Here is a 22368-nt window from a genome sequence, read left to right on the forward strand (position 1 = left end):
GAAACATCTGCTGCCTGATGGAAACCATGTGTTATTACAAGACACTACGTCAGGCGTTTTAACATGACATATTCCTTACAATTGCACTTACTAAACAGAACACCATTACAGAATTCCCACTAATGTTCTCATCACACACCAACTCAACAGCCTTCCCCTGCAACTCACAGGGGATTGATCAGTGCAATTATTTTGTAAAGGTCTTTGTCAGTGGATTCAAAATAACCAGAAATAGTAATTATTATTATTTAGGATTCAAGTGTTAATTTTCCAGCTGAGATGCAGCCTCAGCCTTCCACAGCTACAGGTGTGGATAAAGTGGAAAATAAAGCCGTGTGCGCGGCACGTCTTCTGGGGGAGCACACCAGAGTCTCCCTTTGTCCTGTGAGCGGGGTGCTGCTCCTGCGGACGTGTGTTGGAAACACGGCCCCGAGATCCGTAGGGAACCTGCCGCCACCAAGGCCCAGGTCTTCAAGGCCCAGTTCACCTTCCTCAGCTGTAAACCTCAGACAGCCAGGTCGCTCATGGGGCAGACAGGAGTGTCAGCACCCACAGCCCCGGGCCGGCCCTCTGGCTTCCCCACCCAAGCCGCCGAGCTCCACGTCTGAGGTCCGAGCGGGGCACACAGGAAACCAAGCAGGTCTGGGCCAGCTGTCTGGCCACAGGCCCTCAGGGCCACATGGGACAGCGAGGCCGGAGAAGCTAGCACCCCAAGCTCGGCCTGTCTGGGGCCCACTCAGACATGCAGGCAGCCCGAAACGGCAGCGGCAGTGCTAGGATCTGGATGTCCTGAGCTGGACCGGCCAGGACAAAACAGAGGAGGACTAGCAAAACCAGGGACGGAAGAGGGGGCGCCTCTCCTGCCGCGGGACACTGAGGGCCGTACAGGACTGTTAGGGACAGCATTGTGCCAACGAGGATGGAATGCCCACGTCCCCAGAAAGACAAGTGAGCAGAACAAAATCTACATCTTCTGTGTCTCTGCGGAGCCTCGCAGTCCTCCTGGAAACCCAGAGCCTCAGAGGACCCCGCAGGAATCACCCTGACGCCAAAGCCAGACAGAACATTACAGGAAAACTTCACACCAGTGTCTCATGAACACGGACACAAAACCCTTAACAAAACATCAGCAAACTGTATCTAGAGGCATTTAAAGGATTAAAGGAGTGCCTGGTGGCTCCGTCGGTTGGGCATCCAACTCTTGACTTTGGCTCAGGTCATGATCTCAGGGTCGTGGGGTTGAGCCCTGCGTCGGGCTCCCTGTTCAGAGGGGGTCTGCTTCTCCCTCTCCCCCTGCCACTCTGCACTTTCTCTCTACATAAAGAAATAAATCTTTTAAAAAAATCTTTGAAATGATTATAAACCATGACTGATCGGAATTTATCCCAGGAGTGCAGATTGAATCCGAAAATAGGTCCATCAATAGCTGTGGGAAAATATTATTGACAAAATCAAATGTCTACTCAAAAAATTTAAAAAGAAAAAAAATTTTTTTGACATTTTATTTATCTGCCAGAGAGAGGTAGAGGGAGAGAGAAAGAGCACACACAGGCAGGGGGAGGGGCAATCTCCCCACTAAGCTCCCCATTGGGAGCCCAATGCAAGGACTCGATCCCAGGACCCCGGGATCATGACCAGGGCTGAAGGCAGACACTCCACCCACTGAGCCACCAGGGTGCCCCTAATCATAGCAGTTTTTGAAGAAAGACTTGAGTTCTTTCCCTCCTAAAACTGTGAACAAGGAAAGAGCATCTGTTCTCACCACTTCTACTGAGCTCCTAGTCTGCACAATGACTACCTCCCCTCAAAGAAAAGAGGGGAATGAGAGAAAGGAGAAGAAATGAAAGCCATAAATACTGAAAAGAACAATAAAACATTTATGGATGACCTGATTATGTTTATAGAAAATTCTAAGAATTCTACAAAAGAACAAAACACACAAACCAAAAAGAACTACCAGAACTAATAAGCAAGATTATCTCATCAAGATTGTGGATTACAGGATGATCATGCAAAAGAATCAATCCTATTTTCACATAGTATCAACAACCTGAAAATTAAAACAATTCCATTACCATAGCATCAAAAAAAATAAAATACCTTATATTAAATGCTAACAAAAGAAGTGCAAGATTTGTTCACGTAAAACTACAGAACATTGCTGAGGGGAATTATAGACGATTTAAATAAGAAACATTCCATGTTCGTAGATGGAAAGAGTCAGTATCGTTTAACTTTCAGCTCCATGCAATCACTACCAAAATCCCAGCATGTTTTTGCAGAAATTGACAGAGAAATCCTATTATTTTTATGGATGAAAAGGACCCAGAATAGTGAAAACAATTCTGAAAGAGAACAAAGTCAGAGAATTTACACCATCGGTTTTCAAGCTCACGCTATAGCTGCCGCAATCAAAATCAGCTGGTGTCGGCATAAGGACAGACATAAAGATCGGTGGCGTAGAACTTGAAATTACAGGACATTCATGGTCTACGTGGCAAAATGTAACACAGAACAACATTCTAAAGAGCCGCTGGAGAGAGATTTCTTTCTATTAAGGACCCTCTCAGCCCTCTAGTACCTTCCATGTCTATCTCGTGCTAGATTCGAAGCAGGGCATGAATGGACAGCGGCCCCACCCCACTCTGTTTCGAATTACACTAAGATGCTCATCCTGGGACCTGTTTTTTTTCTTTTTATAAACTCTCTCCTGTGGCTGTGATGGAAACTTGGTAGTCATGAGGGGAGAAGCAAATTAGACGGTAATTTGTACATAAATTACATGTGGAATTTATACAGGAAGACTCCTCTAACACAACATTTAACATTTTTTATTATGAAAGTTTTCAAAACATATGCAAAGATCCTGATGTTGCTCTTACTAGTCCCTAAGTATCAGCAGAGAACCTTCTTCACGCCAGCTGCATCTGCCATTCCTTGTGCTGGATTCTGTAGAAATAAATCCCAGGTGCCATATCATTTCATCTCTAGGTATGCCAGCCTATGTCTCTAAGTGATAAGGATTTTTTTTAAAACAAATCATCAAGTAAATCAGTATTAAGCTCCCATAGGAATTATTTTAATAGGGACGCCTGGGTGGCTCAGAGGTTGAGCATCTACCTTTGGCTTAGGGCATGATCCCAAGGTCCTGGGATCAAGTCCCACATCGGCCTCCTGCAGGGAGCCTGCTTCTCCCTCTACCTCTATCTCTTCCTCTCTCTCTGTGTCTCTCATGAATAAATAAAATCTTTTTTTAAAAAATGAATTATTTTAATAAACAGGAAAAAAAATCCACACATGGACTATCCACATTCAGTCTATAAACTCTAGAGTTCTTTTTGAAAAGCCTTTTTTACACTCATCTCATGATGTAAAGTCAAATGAGTGCTATGCTTATCTTCCCAAAAATATATACTTTTCCCATATGCGATGGTGACCAGCCTGTTGCCATTGCCAGGGCAGAGTAAACCCACTGGGCTGCAGGGGGTACATTGGGGCTGTCGGTGTGCTCACCCTATGCGGCACTGGGGGGCTCTAGGGTAACCACCGCAGAGCTGGGAACACTGAAGCTGCCTGCAGGCTCTTGGCCTAGGTGAAAGGCTTACTACCCAGATCTGAACCTGATAAAGCAGGGTTTCAAATGAAAACTTGGGGCTTGGAGAATCAGATTCATTCTAAAGTATGTTTTATTCACACCTGACTTGAAATAATAATTTTAAAAGTTAAGCCTAAGCCATAGGGGCAGTGCAAGCCCCCAGAGCTACAACTCCCTGCCGTGAGGAACACACCTGGGGGGAATCTGAGACCAACCAGGCCCTCTCATCCCCTGGGCTGTCACCAGATCATAATCCATAGATGCTCCTGCGGAACTAACCCCAGACTTTATAGCATCTCCCTCTGCTGGGAAGTATGAACAACAAGGACAAAGAGCAGGAAGCGTTGGGGCCTATTTGCTGCCGCAGTTACCTGGTCATTCCCAGAAAGGAGCTGCCTGATGCAGTCTGGACTTCCACAGGCCCCGAGCGTGGGTCCTGATGCAGACGCTCCCTTCCCGTCAGCTTGTGGGGCTATGATTGACAGTCGAAAGGCAGGTGTGCTAGCCCCTGCCCAGACTGGGATGCACACACCAGCCGCTTTCACCAGCAGCACCTGCCTTCTCCCAGGGGCCACCAGGGCCATTTCCCATCTCCCGGCTGTCTGTCTCCTTCCACAATTCACACAGTGTGTACTAGTGGTTCCCTTAAAAAAGAAACAACAAAAAAACACAAAACATAAAGGTAGCATGTTCCTTTTAGCCAAAATGCATCTGTTTTCATTGTCCCTCTCTTCTGGAAGAGCCATTCTAGTGGCAGTGCTGGGCAGCCAAGCCCAGGGGAGCGTCGGGGTGCAGCTGGAGGCCAGGATGGTCCCAGGGCCCACGCGGTGGATGAGGGGCACGTCTAACTGGCTTGTATCTTATGTGGTGAAGTGCGAGTGTCGTCAAGTTAACCCATCACACAGGATCATCCCATACCCAGGTGCCTCATCTGTCTGCAGGCTCCTTACCTCCCAGAGCCCCAGTCTCCGAGTGGCTGAAAACTCTTTTGTGACAGCGTCTCTCCTTCCCACGCAGGCGCATTCCTGTCCCCACCTTTCACTCAGCCCTTCATTCAAATAGAAGGGACTGGGAGCTGACAGCTCCTCCTGGGCCAGTGCTGCATCTGGGAAAACAGGCCAAAAAATAGGCGGGGGAGTTCCCTGTTGGTCTCTCTGATCCAGTTAAACACAAAGAAAGAAAAATCAGAAAGGAGACTTCTACTCCAGGCAGGAGGGCCACGGAGACACTATGAAGGGCCCTCACACTACAAAACAATTAGATTCTAAGACTTGATTTTCATGCCAGAACTGGGTTTAAAAGTAGCAGGGGCATCCTGAAGATTCCCAAGCCAGGGAGACCCTCCTGAACTGGATCCAGGGCAGGGAAGGAGAGTGGGAAAATACAAAGAGTGGGGTGCCCTCAGGGAACCTGCCGGAATCAGGATGGCTTGGGGTTGTGGAGGTGGGGAGGGTCAGCAGCACAGGTGACTCCAGACCCCTGCCCGCAAGGATGTGGAAGTGCCCACCGCAGGCCCTCTGGCTCTGGCCATAGTGGTCACCATGTTCCCACAGATGACTGTCAACTGAACACAAGCTCACAAACAGCACCAACCAGGAGAGGAAACCATGTACATGAACTGAGTCAGTAGGAATAACAAACAAAACAGACAAACCCACAATCATATCAATTATTTAAAGGATCAGACTCAGAATCTTAAAAATTAGGTGTAAACTATTAAGGGAAAAAGACAGAATTACCAAAATAAATGAGCAAGTAAAAACAGACAATAAATGAACATACATATTTGAAAAATATCCAAATACAGCTTTCATTAGTGAAGACTGATTTTTGAAGCCTCAAAAGATGAGTTAGACAGCAGATTACACATGGATGAAGGGAGGCTAATAAACTGGAGGCACATCAGAAAAAAATGCACCTAGTGCTGAACAGAGACATGGGAAGAAGGAAAATGTAACAAAGATTGAACAGGTGTTACAGCACAAGAAGGTTTAACAAATACTGATCCATTCAGACTTCCATACAACTAGAAGGGAAGAAGTATTTAAAGACATAATGCGCGAGAACTTCAAGAACTAATGAAAGTCATGAATCTAAAATACATCCTAAACAGAATAAAGGAAAAGAAACTCACCCCTACACTGATGGCAATGAAATGAGAGAACATCAACGACAAAGAGAAGACAGGTCACCTACAAAGTCACAAGGACCAGACTGACAGGCCTTCAACAAAGCAGGGAAACCAGAATCCAACGGGAAACGTCTTCTAACAAAACAGATCTCTGCTGCCTGATGGCTCTACGTTGGCCAATGCTAGCCTTCCTCAACAAGAGCAAAATAAGACGTTCTCAGATAAACAGTTTCCCTCCGCCGTAACCCTGGAACCTCCAAGAGAGTGAGCACCGATGCATGAGCAGGCTGCTGATGGGGCGCATGTACGTCCACGTGTCATAAGTAAGTGATGTTACACGAACGTTTTAGATATATGATAGCTAGCCCTTATTTCAACAGAAAGTTTCTTCTCATTGGAATGTTTCTCTTCCTAAAAATTAGTTGTTACTTAAAAAAAAGGAAGACATGAAATAAAAGAAAAAATGGTGAGCAAATAAACTGATAAATATACATCAAATAAAAGCAAACATTGTCAACAAATAGTAAGAGTACCTAATTTGGGGATGTAAAAATGCAGAACCAAAATACTGGACAATTTCAGCATGTAAGTCTAGAGAAGTTCCAAGGTATGTATAAGTCCTTTAAGATCTATATATTGTTTGCAAAGAAATCGGAATATTAACTTTACATTAAGTTAGGAATTTCAATGGTGATAAGCAAAAGAATAAAAATGGAGTAAGAAAAAATAAAATAAACAGAAAAGCAGATGTCAGTATATCAAATATATCACCAAAGGGGGAGAAGAGATAATAAAGGAGAAAACATACCCCTAGAAACATGAGGTTAAGGGACGCCTGGATGGCTCAGCGGTTAAGCTCTGCTTTCAGCTCAGGGCGTGATCCTGGAGCTCAGGGATACAGTCCCACATGAGGCTCCCTGAGGGGAGTCTGCTTCTCCCTCTCCCTCTGCCTATGTCTCTGCCTCTCTCTGTGTGTGTCTGTCATGAATAAATAAATAAAATCTTAAAAAAAAGAAACATGAGGTAAATATGAACGTCTTGGACTTGCAGCTGATAGTGTGAGAATAAACCATAGAAGTCTAGCTACATGTTGTTTATAGCATAAATATCTAAATGTAAGGTACACAAACATTAAAAGTAAAAATGAAGAATATACCAGGCAAATATTTATTAAAAGAAAGCTATGATAGTCATGTTACTTCAGACAAAAACATTTTAAGAGATAAGCATTGTTCAGGGTACAGAGAGAGGGCTCCACACAATGAAAAAGGTTCAATTGATGAAGGATATAAAAATTCTAAATTTGTATTCTTTGAATAACAGCCTCTCCCCCCACACACACACACACACAAATGCATGCACACATACACAAACCTGCACACAAACATGTACACACATACACAAACACACACATGCACACACACAGTTAATAAAGCTACAGGGAGAGATTGGCAAATTCACAACCATAGAAGAGATTTCAACTTCTCTCTCAACCATTGCTTGGTCAAAAAAAAAAAAAATATGTAAACTTAGAAGATTTGAATGACACGTTAGCTTTATTGATTGGGTAGATCTAGAATCCTGAATCAAATACGGGAAAAATACACATTCTTTTGAAGCACATATTAACCTGATTCTGGAATTATGCCAATTGCATTAAATTTCAAAAACATTATATCATTCAGATTATGTTATCTGACTATAATGCTATTAATTTAGAAATCAACCATAAAAAGATGGGAGAAAAATCCCGATGCATGTGGACATTTTTAAATACACTTCTCAATAACTGATTTGTCAAAGAAAAAGATCATGGTGGGGATGCCTACAGGGCTCAGCAGTTGAATGTCTGCCTTTGGCTCAGGTCATGATCCCAGGGTCCCAGAATTGAGTCCCACATCTGGCTTCCTGCATGGAGCCTGCTTCTCCCTCTCCCTGCGTCTCTGCCTCTCTCTGTGTGTCTCTCATGAATAAATAAATAAAATCTTTAAAAAAATCATGGTGAATACAAAAGAATAACTGCATGATTGACAGTAGGAAGATTGCATATCAAAACGTGAAATGAAGCAGAAGTAATGCTTGAAAGGACATTTATGTCATTGAAGTTTTCCTCAAAAAGGAAATTAAATGAATGAATGAATTCATTAAATTAATGAATTCCCCTAAATTAATGAATTTAATATAAAAAACTTTTTGAAAGATTAACAAGTTTAACATCAGCTCACAAAAATCTATTGCATTTTTATATGCCAGCAACAATCAACTAGAAAAGGTTGGAGTGTTTTCTTTTAAAGTATCATGTAAAAACAGAAGTGTCAGCAAAAAAATAAACTAGGAATAGATCTAACAAAAAATGTGCAAATCCTAAGTGGAGAAAATCATTAAAATCTTATTAGCAGACATTAAAGAGAACCTAAATAAACAGACTGATACACTGAGTTTATGGACGAGACAATCCAAGTCACAAAAATGTCACTTCTCCCCTAATTGATTTACAGACTCCAAACAGGTCAGATCAAAACTCTAACAAGTTTTATCAATAAAACTGACACACTAATTTTAAAATTTATGAAAAAACAAAGGCCAAAATATCCACAAAACATGTGAAGAAACTTCCCAGATACCATGACTTATTGTGAAGCTATAGAAGTTCAAGGATAGAGCAGAACAGAAAGTCCAAAATAGGCTCGTGCATCTCTAGAGACTTACTGAATTCCAGAGAGGCATCACAGATCAATGAAAACAGGATAAGCTCTTCCATACACAGGGCTGGAACTGGCTACTCCCGTGGGAAAGACATCTGATCACTGCCTTGCACCATTTACAAAACATCCATTTTGTATTATTTAAAGTCTTAGCTGTGAAAGGCAAAGATTTACAGATTTTAAGAAGTAAAAAAAGGAAGCTATCTTTATAATCCCAGATTAGGCAATGCATTCCTAAAATGAAGAACTTCTGTTCATCAAAAGATTTCATACAGATAGTGAAAAGGACAAGGCAAAAATTGATAGATGATGTGGGCAACATATAAACAAAGGTAATCAGAAGCCATGAGGAGCTTCTACAAATCAATAAGAAGACAACCCAATAGAAAAATGAGCCATCAACATGAACAGGTGAGTCAGAGAAGATAAAGCATGAAGGGCCAGAAAACAATAGGAACAATGATTTGGGCAGATGGCCATTGGGAGACCACAGATCTTCACCCAGACCTGCAGAGCCACCCAGGGTGCAGTGGAAGTACAAAGTGAGACAGCCATGTGGGAAAGTGGTTTGGTGTTGCCCAGTAAACCCGCACTTGCTGACCCTGGGACAGAGCAGCTCCACCCTCAGACTCTAGCTCAGGGGCACCAGGACACGTGCAGCACTTTTTGTAAGAATCCCAAACCACCCAAAGGTCCATCTGCAAGAGAAGGTTAAATACATCTTGTCAGCTTCCCACGTGAGCTATTAAATAGAAGTCATAAGAACAATAAACCCATAAAGTAATATGAATTCTGGATACATAGCGATGAACGAAAAGGCCATTCAGAGACCACAAACTCCCCATATATGTGTGATGCGCTTTTATAAACCTCAAAAGCAAGCATAGCCACACAGTACGTCTGAGCATCCCTCCACATGCATGCAGCAAAGGCCCCATGGAGGCAGCAGAGCACATGCCAAGTTGAGGGGATTAAGGGGGTGGGATGGCAATGGAGAGCGCAGGCAGTCCTAACAGCACTGGTAATGCTGGAGATTGCAGGTTGGCTGTTGGGCTCGTTTTTAGGGTTAAACACAGATCTCACTGTCTGCTTAATTTAGATAATTTTTAATGGGAGGAGTGAACAGAGGAAGAGAGATCCCACTAAAGGCTGTTAAAGGTTACCCCTGGGTACAAACGAATCTGTGAGGCTCACCTGTGCTTGCCTCCCCGCCCCTCCCCCCCCCCACACTGCCCATTAACCCCGCCTCCCTCTGCAAACCCTGCTCAGGCCCCATCCCACTCCCCCCATGGCCACACCTGGCCTGATTTCTTGTGAACTCTCCTCGGCCTGTGCCACCACTGGCTGCCCTGCCTGCACCCCCTTCCTCGGTGCCCGCTAGGCCACCCCGCTGTCCCTGGAGCCCACATGCCCGCCCTGCGCCCCCACCTACTGGCGGCTCACCCCTGCACCCTGGCAGCTCCCATCTGGCACGCTCTGGGGGGGGACACTCCTGGGGGACATGCTCCCAGAGAACCCACCGGATCTGCACGCACCTCTCCGCCTCCCTTCTGGGGGCGGCTGTGACTCCTCATCTCACTAACCTGCCCAGCAAGTGATGCACTGCTGGTTGTAGCTCAGACACTTCAACAACCACTGCCATCCGTAGGGACGCCCTGGGGCCGTAGGGACGCCCTGGGGCCAGGGCTCTCTCTGCAGGCCCCCCACCCCCACCCCCACCCCTCAGCTGCCAGCACTGCCTGAGCACAGACCCAAGCACAGGCCAGAGAAGCTGAGACATTTGCCCAAAGGTGCGTGGTAACTACCCACTGCCTGCAAGGGTGGCTCTCCCACCCAGCAAGTAAGCTCGGGCCACTCCAAAACCAACTAAGTCAGGGTTCTCAAGCATCCTAGCCCTGCTCCCTTCTTGCCATACAGGACTCCATCACGGGATCCCCCAGAGCCCCCATCCGGGGTCCTTGTGGGGGATGCCCGTTCCCCTTCTGCCACGATCCTGTTCCCGGTCCTCCCCAGGAAGGGTGAGGCAGGTAGAGAGCAGCCCCTGCTCCTGCCCCAAGAGCTTGGGGGACATGGACAACTGCAAACACCAGACTGCGCTGGACACTAAGCGGGCTGAAAAACAGAAAATCCCAGGGGGTGGAGCTGGTCCTCAGCAAACCGTCCTCTGTGGCCCGTCGGGTCCCTGAGACAGCTAATGAATCGGGAAGCCTGAGCTTAGAGCAAGGGTGGAGAAACCCAGGTGAAGACACTCGGGTGGGGGAGGGGGAGGATGGAAACAGAGAAGCCGGAGGCAGGCTGGCTCTCCTGGGATGCCTGCCTCACGCCCAGGGGAGGCCCGCACATCCTAGGGGCGAGGCCAGGCCTGGGAGACAAGCTTCCTGGAGCAACAAGGGCCTACATGGGAAGTCTTCCTTCAACAGGCTTGAAAGCAGACACGGACTGAGCCACACTCCCCACTGCTCCCCCCCTTCAGTTCTTGGTGGACTGGAGGCCAACAGCCCCTCCCCCACATGCCCACAGAAGGTAGACTGGGCTGTTGGGACTGCAGGCGTCCACATGTGATGCTAGCGAGCTCCCAGGACAGCTCATAGGGGCTGCACGTGGCGCCTCTGAGAAGTCCACGGAGGGCACCAGGCCTGCAGACCACATGGGAGGGAGCAAGGGGTAAGAGTGAATCCTGAGGGTCCCCCGGGACACAAGCTGCAGGAGTGCAGAAGACTCTTTGGAACCTCCTGAGGTTTCTGGGGCTGTTTGGGGTGAGACTGGGAGAGGAGACATGCACCAGCCAGAGCCTGAAAAAGCAGGTTCCCATGACAGCTGGAGTGGCCTGAGGATGGTGAGGGGCTCAAGGGTCACCTCCTCTCATCAGAAGAGGATTCGGGAATCAGAAAACCATGAAGGTGGCACTGCCACCAGGGAGCTCAAGTGGAGCTTGCAAGGGGCTCTTCTCCTGCAGACTAGGGTTGGGAAGAGCCAGCAGCCCCTCGTCACCATGATAAGGAAAACGTGTTGCTCTAAGGTCAGGATCAAAATCCAGTGAATAGGAAATACTCTTGGCACGCGGCTACCCGGTGTTAATTCCAGAAAAATGGCACTTGTCTTAGGGCAGCACACCTGCTGCTCAGGCAACCAGAGGAAAACAGCCACCACACCCCCTCCATGGCCTCCCTCAACACCTGGCCATGCCAGAGGACTCAGGGCTGGAAGGAAGCTTCCAGAGACTACTGGAGAGTCATCGGTGGGGACCAGGGACAAAGAACTTGTGCTCTGGGGGATCCCTGGGTGGCGCAGCGGTTTGGCGCTTGCCTTTGGCCCAGGGCGCGATCCTGGAGACCCGGGATCGAATCCCACGTCAGGGTCCCGCTGCATGGAGCCTGTTTCTCCCTCTGCCTGTGTCTCTGCCTCTCTGTGACTATCATAAATAAATAAAAATTAAAAATAAAAATTAAAAAAAAAAAAGAACTTGTGCTCTGGAAGGCTCCTTGGAGTAATATTTGGAGAAAGTGAGGCTCCTTCTATTTGCCTGTTAGAGGCCTACTCATGTTTTGTTTCTTCCTCAATTTCTGTATTTTTGTTTGTCCAGGAATTTATCCATTTCGCTTAAATCACCTAATCTGTTGGTATGCAGTTGTCCACCTTATTCCCTCATCATCATCTTTATTTCTGTAAATCATTCCTGACATCACCAAAGTTTCCCTCCCTTTCACCTGGTCAATCCACTCAAAGTCTGGTCATTTGTCCGCCTTTCCAACCAACTGGCTTCTGGTTTTGCAGGATTTCTCCACCGTGGTCGGTGTTTCCTGCCCCTGCACTCCGAGTTAGTTTGCTCTTCCGACTGCTGCCGGTCCCACTAGGTTCCAGGGGTCCGCTGGACGCCCGCCCATCCTGCAGCGCGGGGGGCCCTGGGGTGTGTTCTCAGCCCTAAGCTGCTGCTTCCTCCAGCTTCCCTCCCTGCTGGGTCAGCTGACACCCGAACAGCTGGGAGCATCCTGCAGGCTCCGCGGACAACTGGGGAACAGCAATGGGGGGAGCGGGAGGATGGCCAGCGGTACAACGGGGGGGGGGGGGGCAGAGAGCGGGGGGGGGGCAGAGAGCGGGGGTGGCCGGGGGACACGGGGGGACACGGCGGGGCGGATAGCGGGGGGGGTGGCCGGGAGACAGTGGGGGACGGGGGGGGCGGATAGCGGGGGGGGGAGCCGGGACCGGCAGATAGCAGGAGGCGAGCCGGGGGGACACGGGGGGCGTGGCCGGGAGACTGGGGGGACAGCGGGGGGCGAGCCGGGGGACACAAGGTGTGGCGTCAGCAGGAAAGCAGCCGGGCAGCCGCGGACCCGAGCGGTCACCGCGGCGGCGGCCGCAGGACGGGGGCTGGCACCCCGCGGGGACAGGTCACCACGACCCCTCACGCTGACGAGCACGGAGCCCAGATCAAGGTGGAGCGCCCCGTCCCCGCACAGTCGCTGAGCGCGGCCCAGGGAAGCCTGGCCCTCCGCCCGTGCCCTGTTGCCCCAGCGCCCGGCTTCAGAAAGCGCCGAAGGTCACGGCCGCCCCCAACCCCGTTCCTCTCCCGCGCAGCCCCGGCGGTGCCGGGGGCCAGCGCCCTCTGACCCCGCACTGCACACGGCATGCCGGGACTGTGGCGCTCCGATGCTCGCGCTGTCTGCCGGGACTCGTAGTCTTTCGCAATGGGCCTCGGCGCGTGACTACGCTGCGGACGGCGGCCCGCGCTGCATGCCGGGACTCCTAGTTTAACGACCCCCGGGCTTTGGTGCACCAAGTGAATTGTGGGACAGGGGGCGCGCGGCATGCCGGGAAGTCGCAGTGCACGCCGGGGTTTCTGGGCAGCGGCGCGCGCTGCACGCCGGGACCGCAGCCCCTCGCCGTCGGCGTTCCCGGGGCCCATGGGGCGTGGCCACAGCGTTCCCGCCCGGCCGGGGCCCCACACGCTCGTTCCCGGGGCGCTCCGGGCACCCGCGGCCGGCGCCGCGTCTCCCGCGTGGGTGTGTGTTTACACGCGGGCCCAGCGACGCACACACGCGGCGTCACGCGACGTCAGACGCTGTCCCGGAAGTCGGCGCGGGCCGGGCGGCGGGTGGAAGCCGGTGCCGGAGCGCGAGTTGCAGGGCGGTCGTCGTCGCCTCCTGGGCCGGGGCCGCCGTCCCGCCCCGCCCGCCCGCCCGCGATGGGCGCCGGGCCTTGAGCGCCCAGTCCGCCGACCTTCCCGCAGCGACCCCGCCCGGCCGCGATGGAGACGCCGCCCGCGGGCCGCGTTCCCGCCGAGGGCGCCCCGCCGGCGGCCGTGGCGGAGGTGCGCTGCCCGGGCCCCGGGCCGCTGCGCCTGCTCGAGTGGAGGGTTGCGGCGGGCGCGGCCGTGCGCATCGGCTCGGTGTTGGCGGTGTGTGAGGCCGCCGCCTCCGCGCAGCCCGCGGGGTCCGCCCCTGCCCGCGCCGGCCCCGGGGGCTGCGTGCGCGCCGAGCGCAGGCTGAGGTCGGAGCGTGCAGGTGTGGTGCGGGAGCTGTGCGCGCAGCCGGGCCAGGTGGTGGTCCCCGGGTGAGTGGGGCTCGGGGGGCTGGGGTCCTGGGCCGGGCCCAGAGGGGCTGCCTCGGGGCCCGCTGGGGTACGGGAGTCGTCGGCTGACTGCAGTGGGTTCCCCGTCGCCGAGATCAGGTGCCGCCCGCGGGGGGCCCGCAGGAGCTTCCCCTGGGGCTTGGCGTCCGAGAGCGACCTGGCCCTGCTTGCCGCCGCCGCGGAGCCCTTTGCTCTGGCCTCCGCCCCTCCCGCTTGGCTTGCACTGGCTGCAGCATCTGCTTCGCCTCAGCCCCGCCAGACATCCCTTCCCGGGCCGGCCCGACCCCAGGAGCCTTGTCCTGTGTCCAGTCGGCCCCAGCATTGTTTGCAGAGGGCACCGTGGTGGTGGTCCTTGGGGTCAGGGGCGCAGGCTGCCCAGTGAATGCAGGCACTCTCACTGAGCTGTGGCTGGCGTCCTCTGGAGGGAGAGGCTGGTTGGGCCGTGGGGGCACGCGGGGGCACGCTGCCGTCTTCGCTTTGAGGTCAGAGCCTTCTGACCATCCCGGGCTGGAAAAGCCCTGAGCCCACAGTTGTGGAGGGAAGCCCAGTGCTGGTGTCGCTGTGTAGAAGATTCCTGAACTGAAGGGCTCTTTCTCCAGTGACCCAGATGAGGCCCGGAGCGCCCGGACTAGTCAGAGACTAGTTGCAGCTAGTTAGTGAGAAGGTCCCGGTGCGGTGCTTTGATCACGTCCGCAGAACTAGCGAATCAGAGTAGCCCTGTACTCAGCCTCACCCCTCAACCACCTAACTCATCTAACAACAAGTTCTCTGTGCTGAGAAGGTTTTTTTTTTTTTCTTTCCGTGTTTATGGTGTTTGAGGTTTAGGGGGTCTCCCTGCTGTGGTTCCTCCTGGGCGTGTGATGATCGGGTTCTCCTGGAGTGCGGGTATGGGTGGATGCAGGGAAAGCACCGAGCAGCCAGGCTTGCCTGGCTGGAGCTGTCCTTGTCCCCACCGCTACGGCATCAGCAGGATTGCTCCTGACACATCCACGGTTATCCTCAGGCTGCAGTTAGTTGTAGGAACTGCTTCTGGTTGTGGTTGACTATTCTGATCTGTAACGGGATTGTATGTTTTTGTATCTGTGCTCAGGTAGAGGTAGGAACCGCACCCTTGTCCTGGGACCAGGATAGGGTGGGCAGGGTGGGCAGGCACTAGGGTCCCAGGGGCGTTGACACGTCCAGCACCTTGCCTTGCTGAGCTTCCCAGCAGCATCCTCCTCCATGCTGCTCTGTCCTTGGGCCGAGTCTCATCCAGAGAGTCCTGGGGTGGGGAAGTAGACAGAACGTCTTCATAATTTCCACCCGGAAAAACAGAGTTGAAAATATTCTGGCAAGACACAATCTGTCAAACTGAACTTGTGAATTATCACTTTATCTAATGATGTCTTTCCTTCTCACCTATGTGCTTTCCTGTCTGTTGTCATTCAGTGGGAGATGGTGCAGTCCCCAAAGGAAGATCCATGACATAACCTGGGAACAAGTGTGGTGGTGCGTAAGGACCAATGGGGGTAGGGGCAGGTGTGCGTGGTGTCCACCCAGCTCCCTGGGCCCCATGGTCTGTCCACAGAAGAGTGTCTCCATCAGCCAGGGCTGAGTGTTGCCGGGCAGGGTGACGGTACCAGGCTTGCTTCATAGGCTTGAGGATGAAAGATCAGAGAAACTCCTAGGGAACACTGAGGGTCCAGCCAAGATTGTAAAGTAGAGTTAGGTTATATAGGGTTTAAAATTCTGAGTGCAGTCCACTTAGCACCCCGAAGTGCTCATCTACAGAGGTCTTGCCTTTGGAAGTAAGGAAATTACTTTTCCATCCTGGTATTGACATCTCTGATGAGCTAGAACATTCTTTCAGTTAAATGATCTTATCCTTCCCTGTTGACATCTGCACCGTTTAAAAGATTACTCAGTTAAAAACTCTTTATGTCTAAAATTGGGAGAATTGTCACTTTATTTAATTGAACCCAGTAAACAATCTGTACTTCAGATGAATTTGTGTGGGGTTTTTTTTTTCCAGTTTTCACTTAACTACAAAACCATTGGCCTTTTAACCAACTTTATTTGATATACATGCATGATTTATTTTTATTGCAGTTCTTTGGATTTTTAGGTATCTTGTATATAATCTTTTAAATAAAGACGTTTGAAGCAAATGGGCTTTGAAGCATGATCGGTCTTAAAACTGATGGGTATGCTTTAAGAGGTTATAGCGTGTGTTACCATATTTATTTCCATTTTCATGTTTAAAGTTAATTTCAAAGCATATAATATGAAATCAAATATCTGGTTACAGAGGAACGGAAATCTTTAATTTCATGTGTTTTTTTGAACTGCATGAATACTGATAGTAAAGCCAAAAATGATAACAAATAATGTAATAATATGTCAGTTATCTCAGAAAAAGTGCTTTTTTTTTTTTTATTTTGGGGAGTGAGAATCTAGACAAATCAGTTTCAAAGTATTTGTGTGGTAACTCAAAAACATATAATAATTTCTAAAGGTTGTAAGTAGATCTTACGTACTTCTTAGCACTTTATATTTACAAAATTCCTTAGAACTTCAAGAACTTGAGCTAAATGTTGACCTATTTAGTCTTTGTATTTTGAAGAAATTTAGAAGACATTCATAGCTTTATGGTGATGCTGTGGATTATGGGTGCTGGCTTCCTCCTGTCCTCACCGGTCTCTCATGCTGGCGGTGAGTCAGCGGAGTGATGGACTTCAGTGTGCTGTGTGCGATGGCTGGTGCGTCCGTGCCCTGCGGTGCTTTCATCTGAGTATGGTGGGGGGTTGGAGAGCGGCTACTGCTTTTTAAGGCTGGAAGCATTTAAAATTGCAGGGGTGCATTCTGGAGATGATGTTGAAATTCTGAGGCCGTGAGTCCTCCCCTGCCCGTGTAACCCAGCAGTGCAGGGGAGCCTTGGTGCCCCTTGCTTTTGAGACTTGGTAGGAAAATAGAGTTTTGTCAGAGAAGTCTTAGTAGGCCACACTGGCCATACATCCAGTTTTAAGAGAATTCTGTAAAGAATTGCTTTGTGGAATCTCACTGGCTAAGTCTGGAGATTTTTTTCTGACACTGGGAATGGGTGTTGCCCACTGTTTATAATTTAGTTTCTTCCGATGCTTTGGTTTTGTCTCTTATAAGCACACTCAATCACCAGGCCAGGGGTGGCCGACGTCGTCTGAAGTGCCCTGTCCTGGCTCTGAATGTGCCCAGCTTGAATGGCTGGGATGGTGCTTCAGTCACCACCGCTGCCCTGTGGCCTGTTGCTGGCCCATCACTCAGTCAGAGCAAGTGTACGTTTTCCCTTTTTTGTGAACATAATTCCAGGCCTAGAGAAAAGTTGCAGGAGTAGTACCAAGAGTCCTCCTATAAGGGTCACACAGATTTCCTGAAGGTCAGCACATTGCCTTATCTGCTTTACTCTTCTTCCCCCTCACATACGGTATTTTCCTTCCTAGGGTTGAGGAGTAAGCTGCAGATGTGATGTATTTTATCCCTAAAGCTTTCAGTTTCCTAAAAAATACTCTCTTAACCTAACCATCACATGATGATCAGAATCTGAAATAACGTCCATGCAGGGCTATTTTCTGCTCGTTAGATTTCCCCCAGTGGGCCACTCTTGTCCGAGGAAGCACAGGAAACCCCAGATGTGTGTTAGGGTCATCGTCAGAGCTCCTGGGTCTCTAGCGTCAGGTGGTCCCTCCTCTTCAATCTCATCATCAGCTGGTGGCTCTGCAGACTGGCTGGCCACCCACCCACGTCGTGCTGTGCGCTGAGGCAGGACTTGCTGGGGCCGTGTGTGTCCTGAGTGGGCCACTCAGGCAGCAGGTGTCCCCAGTTTGTCCTGTTCTGCTTTGTCAAGGTGGTGGCTATCATGAAAAGGTACTAATTTTCCTGTTGTTATTGTGGAGTATCTTGTGAGGGGTACTTTCTTCCTCAGTAAATATCTTTAATTCTCTCATCCAATGGCATCTTGATGATTCTTGTCTGAATCTCCTGTATTTTAATCAGGATCATCCAGTGGTGACTTTCTCCAGTCTGTCACTGCTTTTCCATTTCTGGGTTGGCTTTCTGCTGTAAGAACAATGAATTGAACCATGTGGACTCCTGGGGTCCTGTTGTTTGTACTGTTGTTTGTCCTGATGCTCCTGATGTCCCAGGTTTGGCCTGGAACTGACCCCGCAGGCAAAACCCTACCAGTCTGAGATCATGGCCGTGTTTTCCAACATGAATGGTATTGGGGCTCCTGCTCCTCAGCTCTGGAATCCTCCATTTCTCCAAGAAGTCCTGCTTCCTTCTCATAGAGAAGGCCCTTGAGGAAACAAATCTGGGTGCACGAAATACATTTTCCCCAGTGCCCTCATACTGAGCTGTGTATGTAGAGTGGGAGGACGTCCTTGAGCTCTCCTAACCCACCAGGAGGAGGGAGGGGTCTGACCCGACATTTAGCAGCGCAGAATGCAGGGCACCCGGCTTCCTGAGGCTCTGCTGTGCCTGGTGCACCCGTGCCCTCTGGCCTTCCCGTCACAGCAGACACAAGCTGACACGCACAAAAGATTCGAGAGAGCTTGGGATTTGTGTATTTAGGGGAAAATAACTTTATCAGAAATTGCATTTCATGATTTTTCTGTCGGTTTTTTTCAAGGACAAACCAGGAAAGTTAACATTTATTGGTGACTGACTTGGTGAAGTTCTGGGGCTGGCTCCTGGGCCAAAGCGTTTTCTCTAGAATGCCACTCCCCTCATGGGGTCGCAGTAGTGGCTGTTTGTGGGGTGGAGGGGTAGAAACACTAGGATCACTCCCTGCCTTTCATCCTTGTCTTGTGTCAGTATCTGCAGAGTTGAAATCATCTTATGCTGAAAAAGGACATTACTATTATTTTTTTAATATACTCTTTCCCTGGGATGCCCAGGTGGCTCCACGGTTGAACACCTGCCTTTGGCTCAGGGCATGATCCTGGGGTCCTGGGATCGAGTCCCGCAATCCAGCTCTGTGAGGAGAGCCTGGCAGGTGTGGCCTTAACCCTGATGGATCCAGTTCTGATATGATGCTGTTTGGCTTGGGGGCCACTTTGCTAGATGTAGCACATTGCATCTTCTGACTTGGGTACTCTGAGGAAGTTGCCTGCATTTTGTCTTGCATCGGACGACTTGCTTGCCACCTCCTGTCTCCCTACAGCCTTCTTGGTGGGCTCCCCCACCTGGACCCGGCTCACCACCACATCCATGAACTGCGACAAACACTGCCAGGGTGAATTCAACTGCAGACCTTGTGTTTAAGTTAAGCAAATACAAAAATCCTCTTAATGTTCATAAGTACGGAGTTTTGGACTCTTAACACTACAGTTGACTCATATGTCAAGGAGAGTAGACATCAGAATTTTGAAATGAAGGCTTTTTATAAGGGATTACATTCATTTGTGAGTTATCTGCATCTCTTACACGAGTCACGTGATGACACGCATGTGGTGTCACCACAGAGGGGTTCCTAGTAGAAGCTCACTTCATGTGCTAGTCATTGCTCAACATGAAATATTCCTTCAGATCTTTGGGTGATTGGACTTGACCTAAGTATCTCTTGAGAGTGGGGGCCTCCATGCGCCTGTCTCCCGGCCGCCCTCTGACTGTTCTCCTCCCGGGGATGGAGCTCTGCATCGTCCAGGACAGGCTTACAGGATGACACCCCCAATCTGTTTGTCATCTGAACAAGACAGGCAGAACCCTTTGACCCTGGCATGGAAAGTTACGGGACCTTTAATGTGACCCGTAGGTGAAGGACTTTTTAGTGAAAGGTGCATATTCAGGCCACTTGCAGGGGCACGTGGAGGGGTTAGCACATGTGCCCCCACCTTGTATTCCTGCCTGACTACCTGCCTCTCTGGTTGCCTACTGGCAGCAGACTCTGCCTGGGACTCAGAAATCAGGCCAGTGCCTCCCCACTCTGTCAAGGATGCTGTGTCTGCTGGATCTTCAAGGTACAGCAGTGGAGGGTATGCTGTGTGTCACCCAGAGCAGTGGGAGCTGAGGGAACTTTGGGAGGAGGTGCAGCTCTGGGTTTGGGTCCAGACAGAAGGATGAGGCAGAGGTGGTTGAGTAGCAGGCTGGTCTGAGCAGAGGAAGCCCGTGTTGAGGGGAGAATCCAGCAGCACTTGGGAGCACTTGGCCAAGCCTGTGGGTCCCAGTGGCCGTGGAGTGGCACAGGGAGGAGCCAGGTCTGCAGGGTGACAAGAAGGCAGGCTGGCATGCCACCAGCTGTCTTAGCCCAGGTTGCCCTGCATGGGTGACCCCACAGCGCTCTGCTGACTGGATGGTGCTGAGGACGCAGCACTGAGCTGCAGCACCGTGCCCAGGGTGCCCCCTGTGTCTCGCTGTGCTGCGCTGCCACGTGGCCCTTGGAACAGTCACCAATAGCTCTTCATCACCAAGTCTGTTGGCGTTGGCCTCGTTGGCTGGTCATCGGCCGGTGTAGATGTGCATTTTAAGTTCGTAGTTGAGTGGGTTTTGACATGTGTGCCTGAAAACCACCACCCTGCCTGGGGTTGAATCCACTCTGGATTCTCCTGGGAGCACTTACACTGACATTCCTTTTCTTTCTCAAAATGTTTGTTCCCTGGCATCTGTTGTCCTGACTCCCTGCCTTTGTGAGCAGTGTTTTTATTTCTGTTTTTAGTTGATGTTCTTTTTCCTGCCTATCTCTTCACTGTTGGGGTTCCCCGCAGGCCTGCCGTCTGTTACTATGAGGTGGTTACATCCTGGCCTGGGACCCACAGCCCATCACACCTGTACTCCCGCCCTGGCCATGTCCAGGCATGCATGGTGGCTGGTGGTGCCTCTACTGCCCTTGCTCTGTCTTCCCGGCCGACTCACTGGTCCTTTTTGTCCCTGGTCCCTGGCAGGTTTCTTCCAGAAACATCCCAGAGTGTCCACCACAGCCCCGTGTCTCTGGGTTCACACTTCTCCCCGCATTTCCTGCCTGTGCTGCTGAATATAGAGCTTGTCTGGTCAGCCCGCTCCTAGCACCCTTGCAACACCACCTGCGGGTTCTTGGTGCTACATTCAGGGTTCCCTACTGTTAACCTCATAGCTGCTGCTTTCACCTTGCTCTTCACTTGGGACATCTGAAGCCTGCTGCCCCTCACCTGTGCAGCTTGGTCTCACCTGCCCTACCCTTGGCCTGCTTCCTGTCACCTTGTAGGGGGCCGTCCCAGAAGATTCCTTCTGCTAAAGGACTTTAATCCTCTAGAATTTGTCACACCCACCCACTTGAGGTTCCCCTTGAATCATGGTGACTTGGGTAAGACAAAGATTTCTCAAGGACCCAGAACATCTGATAAATTGGACTTGATCAAAATTTAAAATCTAATTTTCAAAAAACACTTAAGAAAATGAAAAAGCTGACTACAGAATGGAAACACCTACCTCACAAAGCATTTCAAGGTATTATTGGTTGAGCTAGAGACACCAAACGCATCTTCACGTTAATGTTTCAGGACAGATTGGTGAAATCCTCCTGGTCAGGTGTTGACATTCCTGAAAACATATTCCCCAGCTCATAAGTTTTACTATAGAAATGAGTAAAGTGGGATGACTGGGTGGCTCAGTGGTTGAGTGCCTCCCTTCAGCCCAGGGCATGATCCCGGGGTCCTGGGATGGAGTCCCATGTCGGGCCCCTGCATGAAGCCTGCTTCTCCCTCTGCCTGTGTCTCTGCCTCTTTCTGTGTTTCTCATGAATAAATAAAGTCCAAAAAAAAAAAAAAAAAAGAGAGACACAAAGTGACACAGAATTTTAAACCCTGAAGACTGGTAAAAGAAGACTCAGCATTCCAGGGGCAAACAGCAGACTTTTGCCAGGTTCCAGAAGGCCTGACAAACCCTTCAGTAAACCCATTAACCAACAATTGATACACACTTTTGACTTTTGGGAAAGTGCAGGTCAGTCCTCTTGCCAACTCTGCTCAGATCATGTCAGTTGCCTTCCTGGCATGTTGCTTCTCCTCCTGCATGCAGGAGAGCAGGACAGGCAAGGGTGGGGCCCCAGCAGGATGCAGTCTAATTGCAGGTTGCTGGCAAGGTGGGCTGCTCTGTGGGCAGCTCCACGGGAGAGTGTGACCCTCATGTGGCAGGAGCCCGGCCAGGTGTCCGAGTGAGGGCTGATTTGGAGGTACCTGCCATAACGGTCATGATGCAAGAGTCCTGGACCCTGGCTGCCACTTAATGTGGGTGGTGTGGGGTCAGAAGAAAGGGTGAAGGGGCTGTCATGCAAGGATGTGTGTGGGGATGGGTATGGTTGGGTGAGGTGCTGCAGAGCCAGCCAAGTGCAGAAAGCCAACCGGGCCGTGGTCTCAAAGCCAGACCCAAGTGCCAGCTCCATC

General features: G+C 50.3%; 1 protein-coding gene and 1 long non-coding RNA gene across 6 annotated transcripts in view; one reads left to right on the forward strand and one right to left on the reverse strand.

Annotated features, from left to right (window-relative positions):
- Positions 1-2810: 2810 nt before the first annotated feature.
- Positions 2811-13138, reverse strand: LOC112919239 (uncharacterized). The gene is made up of 6 exons (XR_012001603.1): positions 12139-13138; positions 8436-8584; positions 6535-6704; positions 4546-4700; positions 3967-4239; positions 2811-2949 (listed from the first exon to the last, which is right to left on the reverse strand). It is a non-coding gene; the product is annotated as an uncharacterized lncRNA (long non-coding RNA).
- Positions 13139-13228: 90 nt separating this feature from the next.
- Positions 13229-22368, forward strand: part of CTDP1 (CTD phosphatase subunit 1) — a 53723-nt gene continuing 44583 nt past the window's right edge. For 2 of the 5 annotated variants that reach the window (XR_012001602.1, XM_025997780.2), the window contains exon 1: positions 13540-13981. Coding sequence is in view for 1 of the 5 variants with exons in the window: in XM_025997780.2 (XP_025853565.2) it covers positions 13677-13981 (305 nt within the window). In the remaining 4 variants the exon portion in view is untranslated. Of the gene's footprint in view, positions 13432-13460; positions 13982-15395; positions 15488-22368 lie in introns of those variants that run through there. The other 3 variants (XM_025997778.2, XM_072758151.1, XM_072758150.1) reach the window with 3 other exon arrangements.

The sequence above is a fragment of the Vulpes vulpes genome, chromosome 5, assembly GCF_048418805.1.
Source record: "Vulpes vulpes isolate BD-2025 chromosome 5, VulVul3, whole genome shotgun sequence".
Classification (NCBI taxonomy): domain Eukaryota; kingdom Metazoa; phylum Chordata; class Mammalia; order Carnivora; family Canidae; genus Vulpes; species Vulpes vulpes.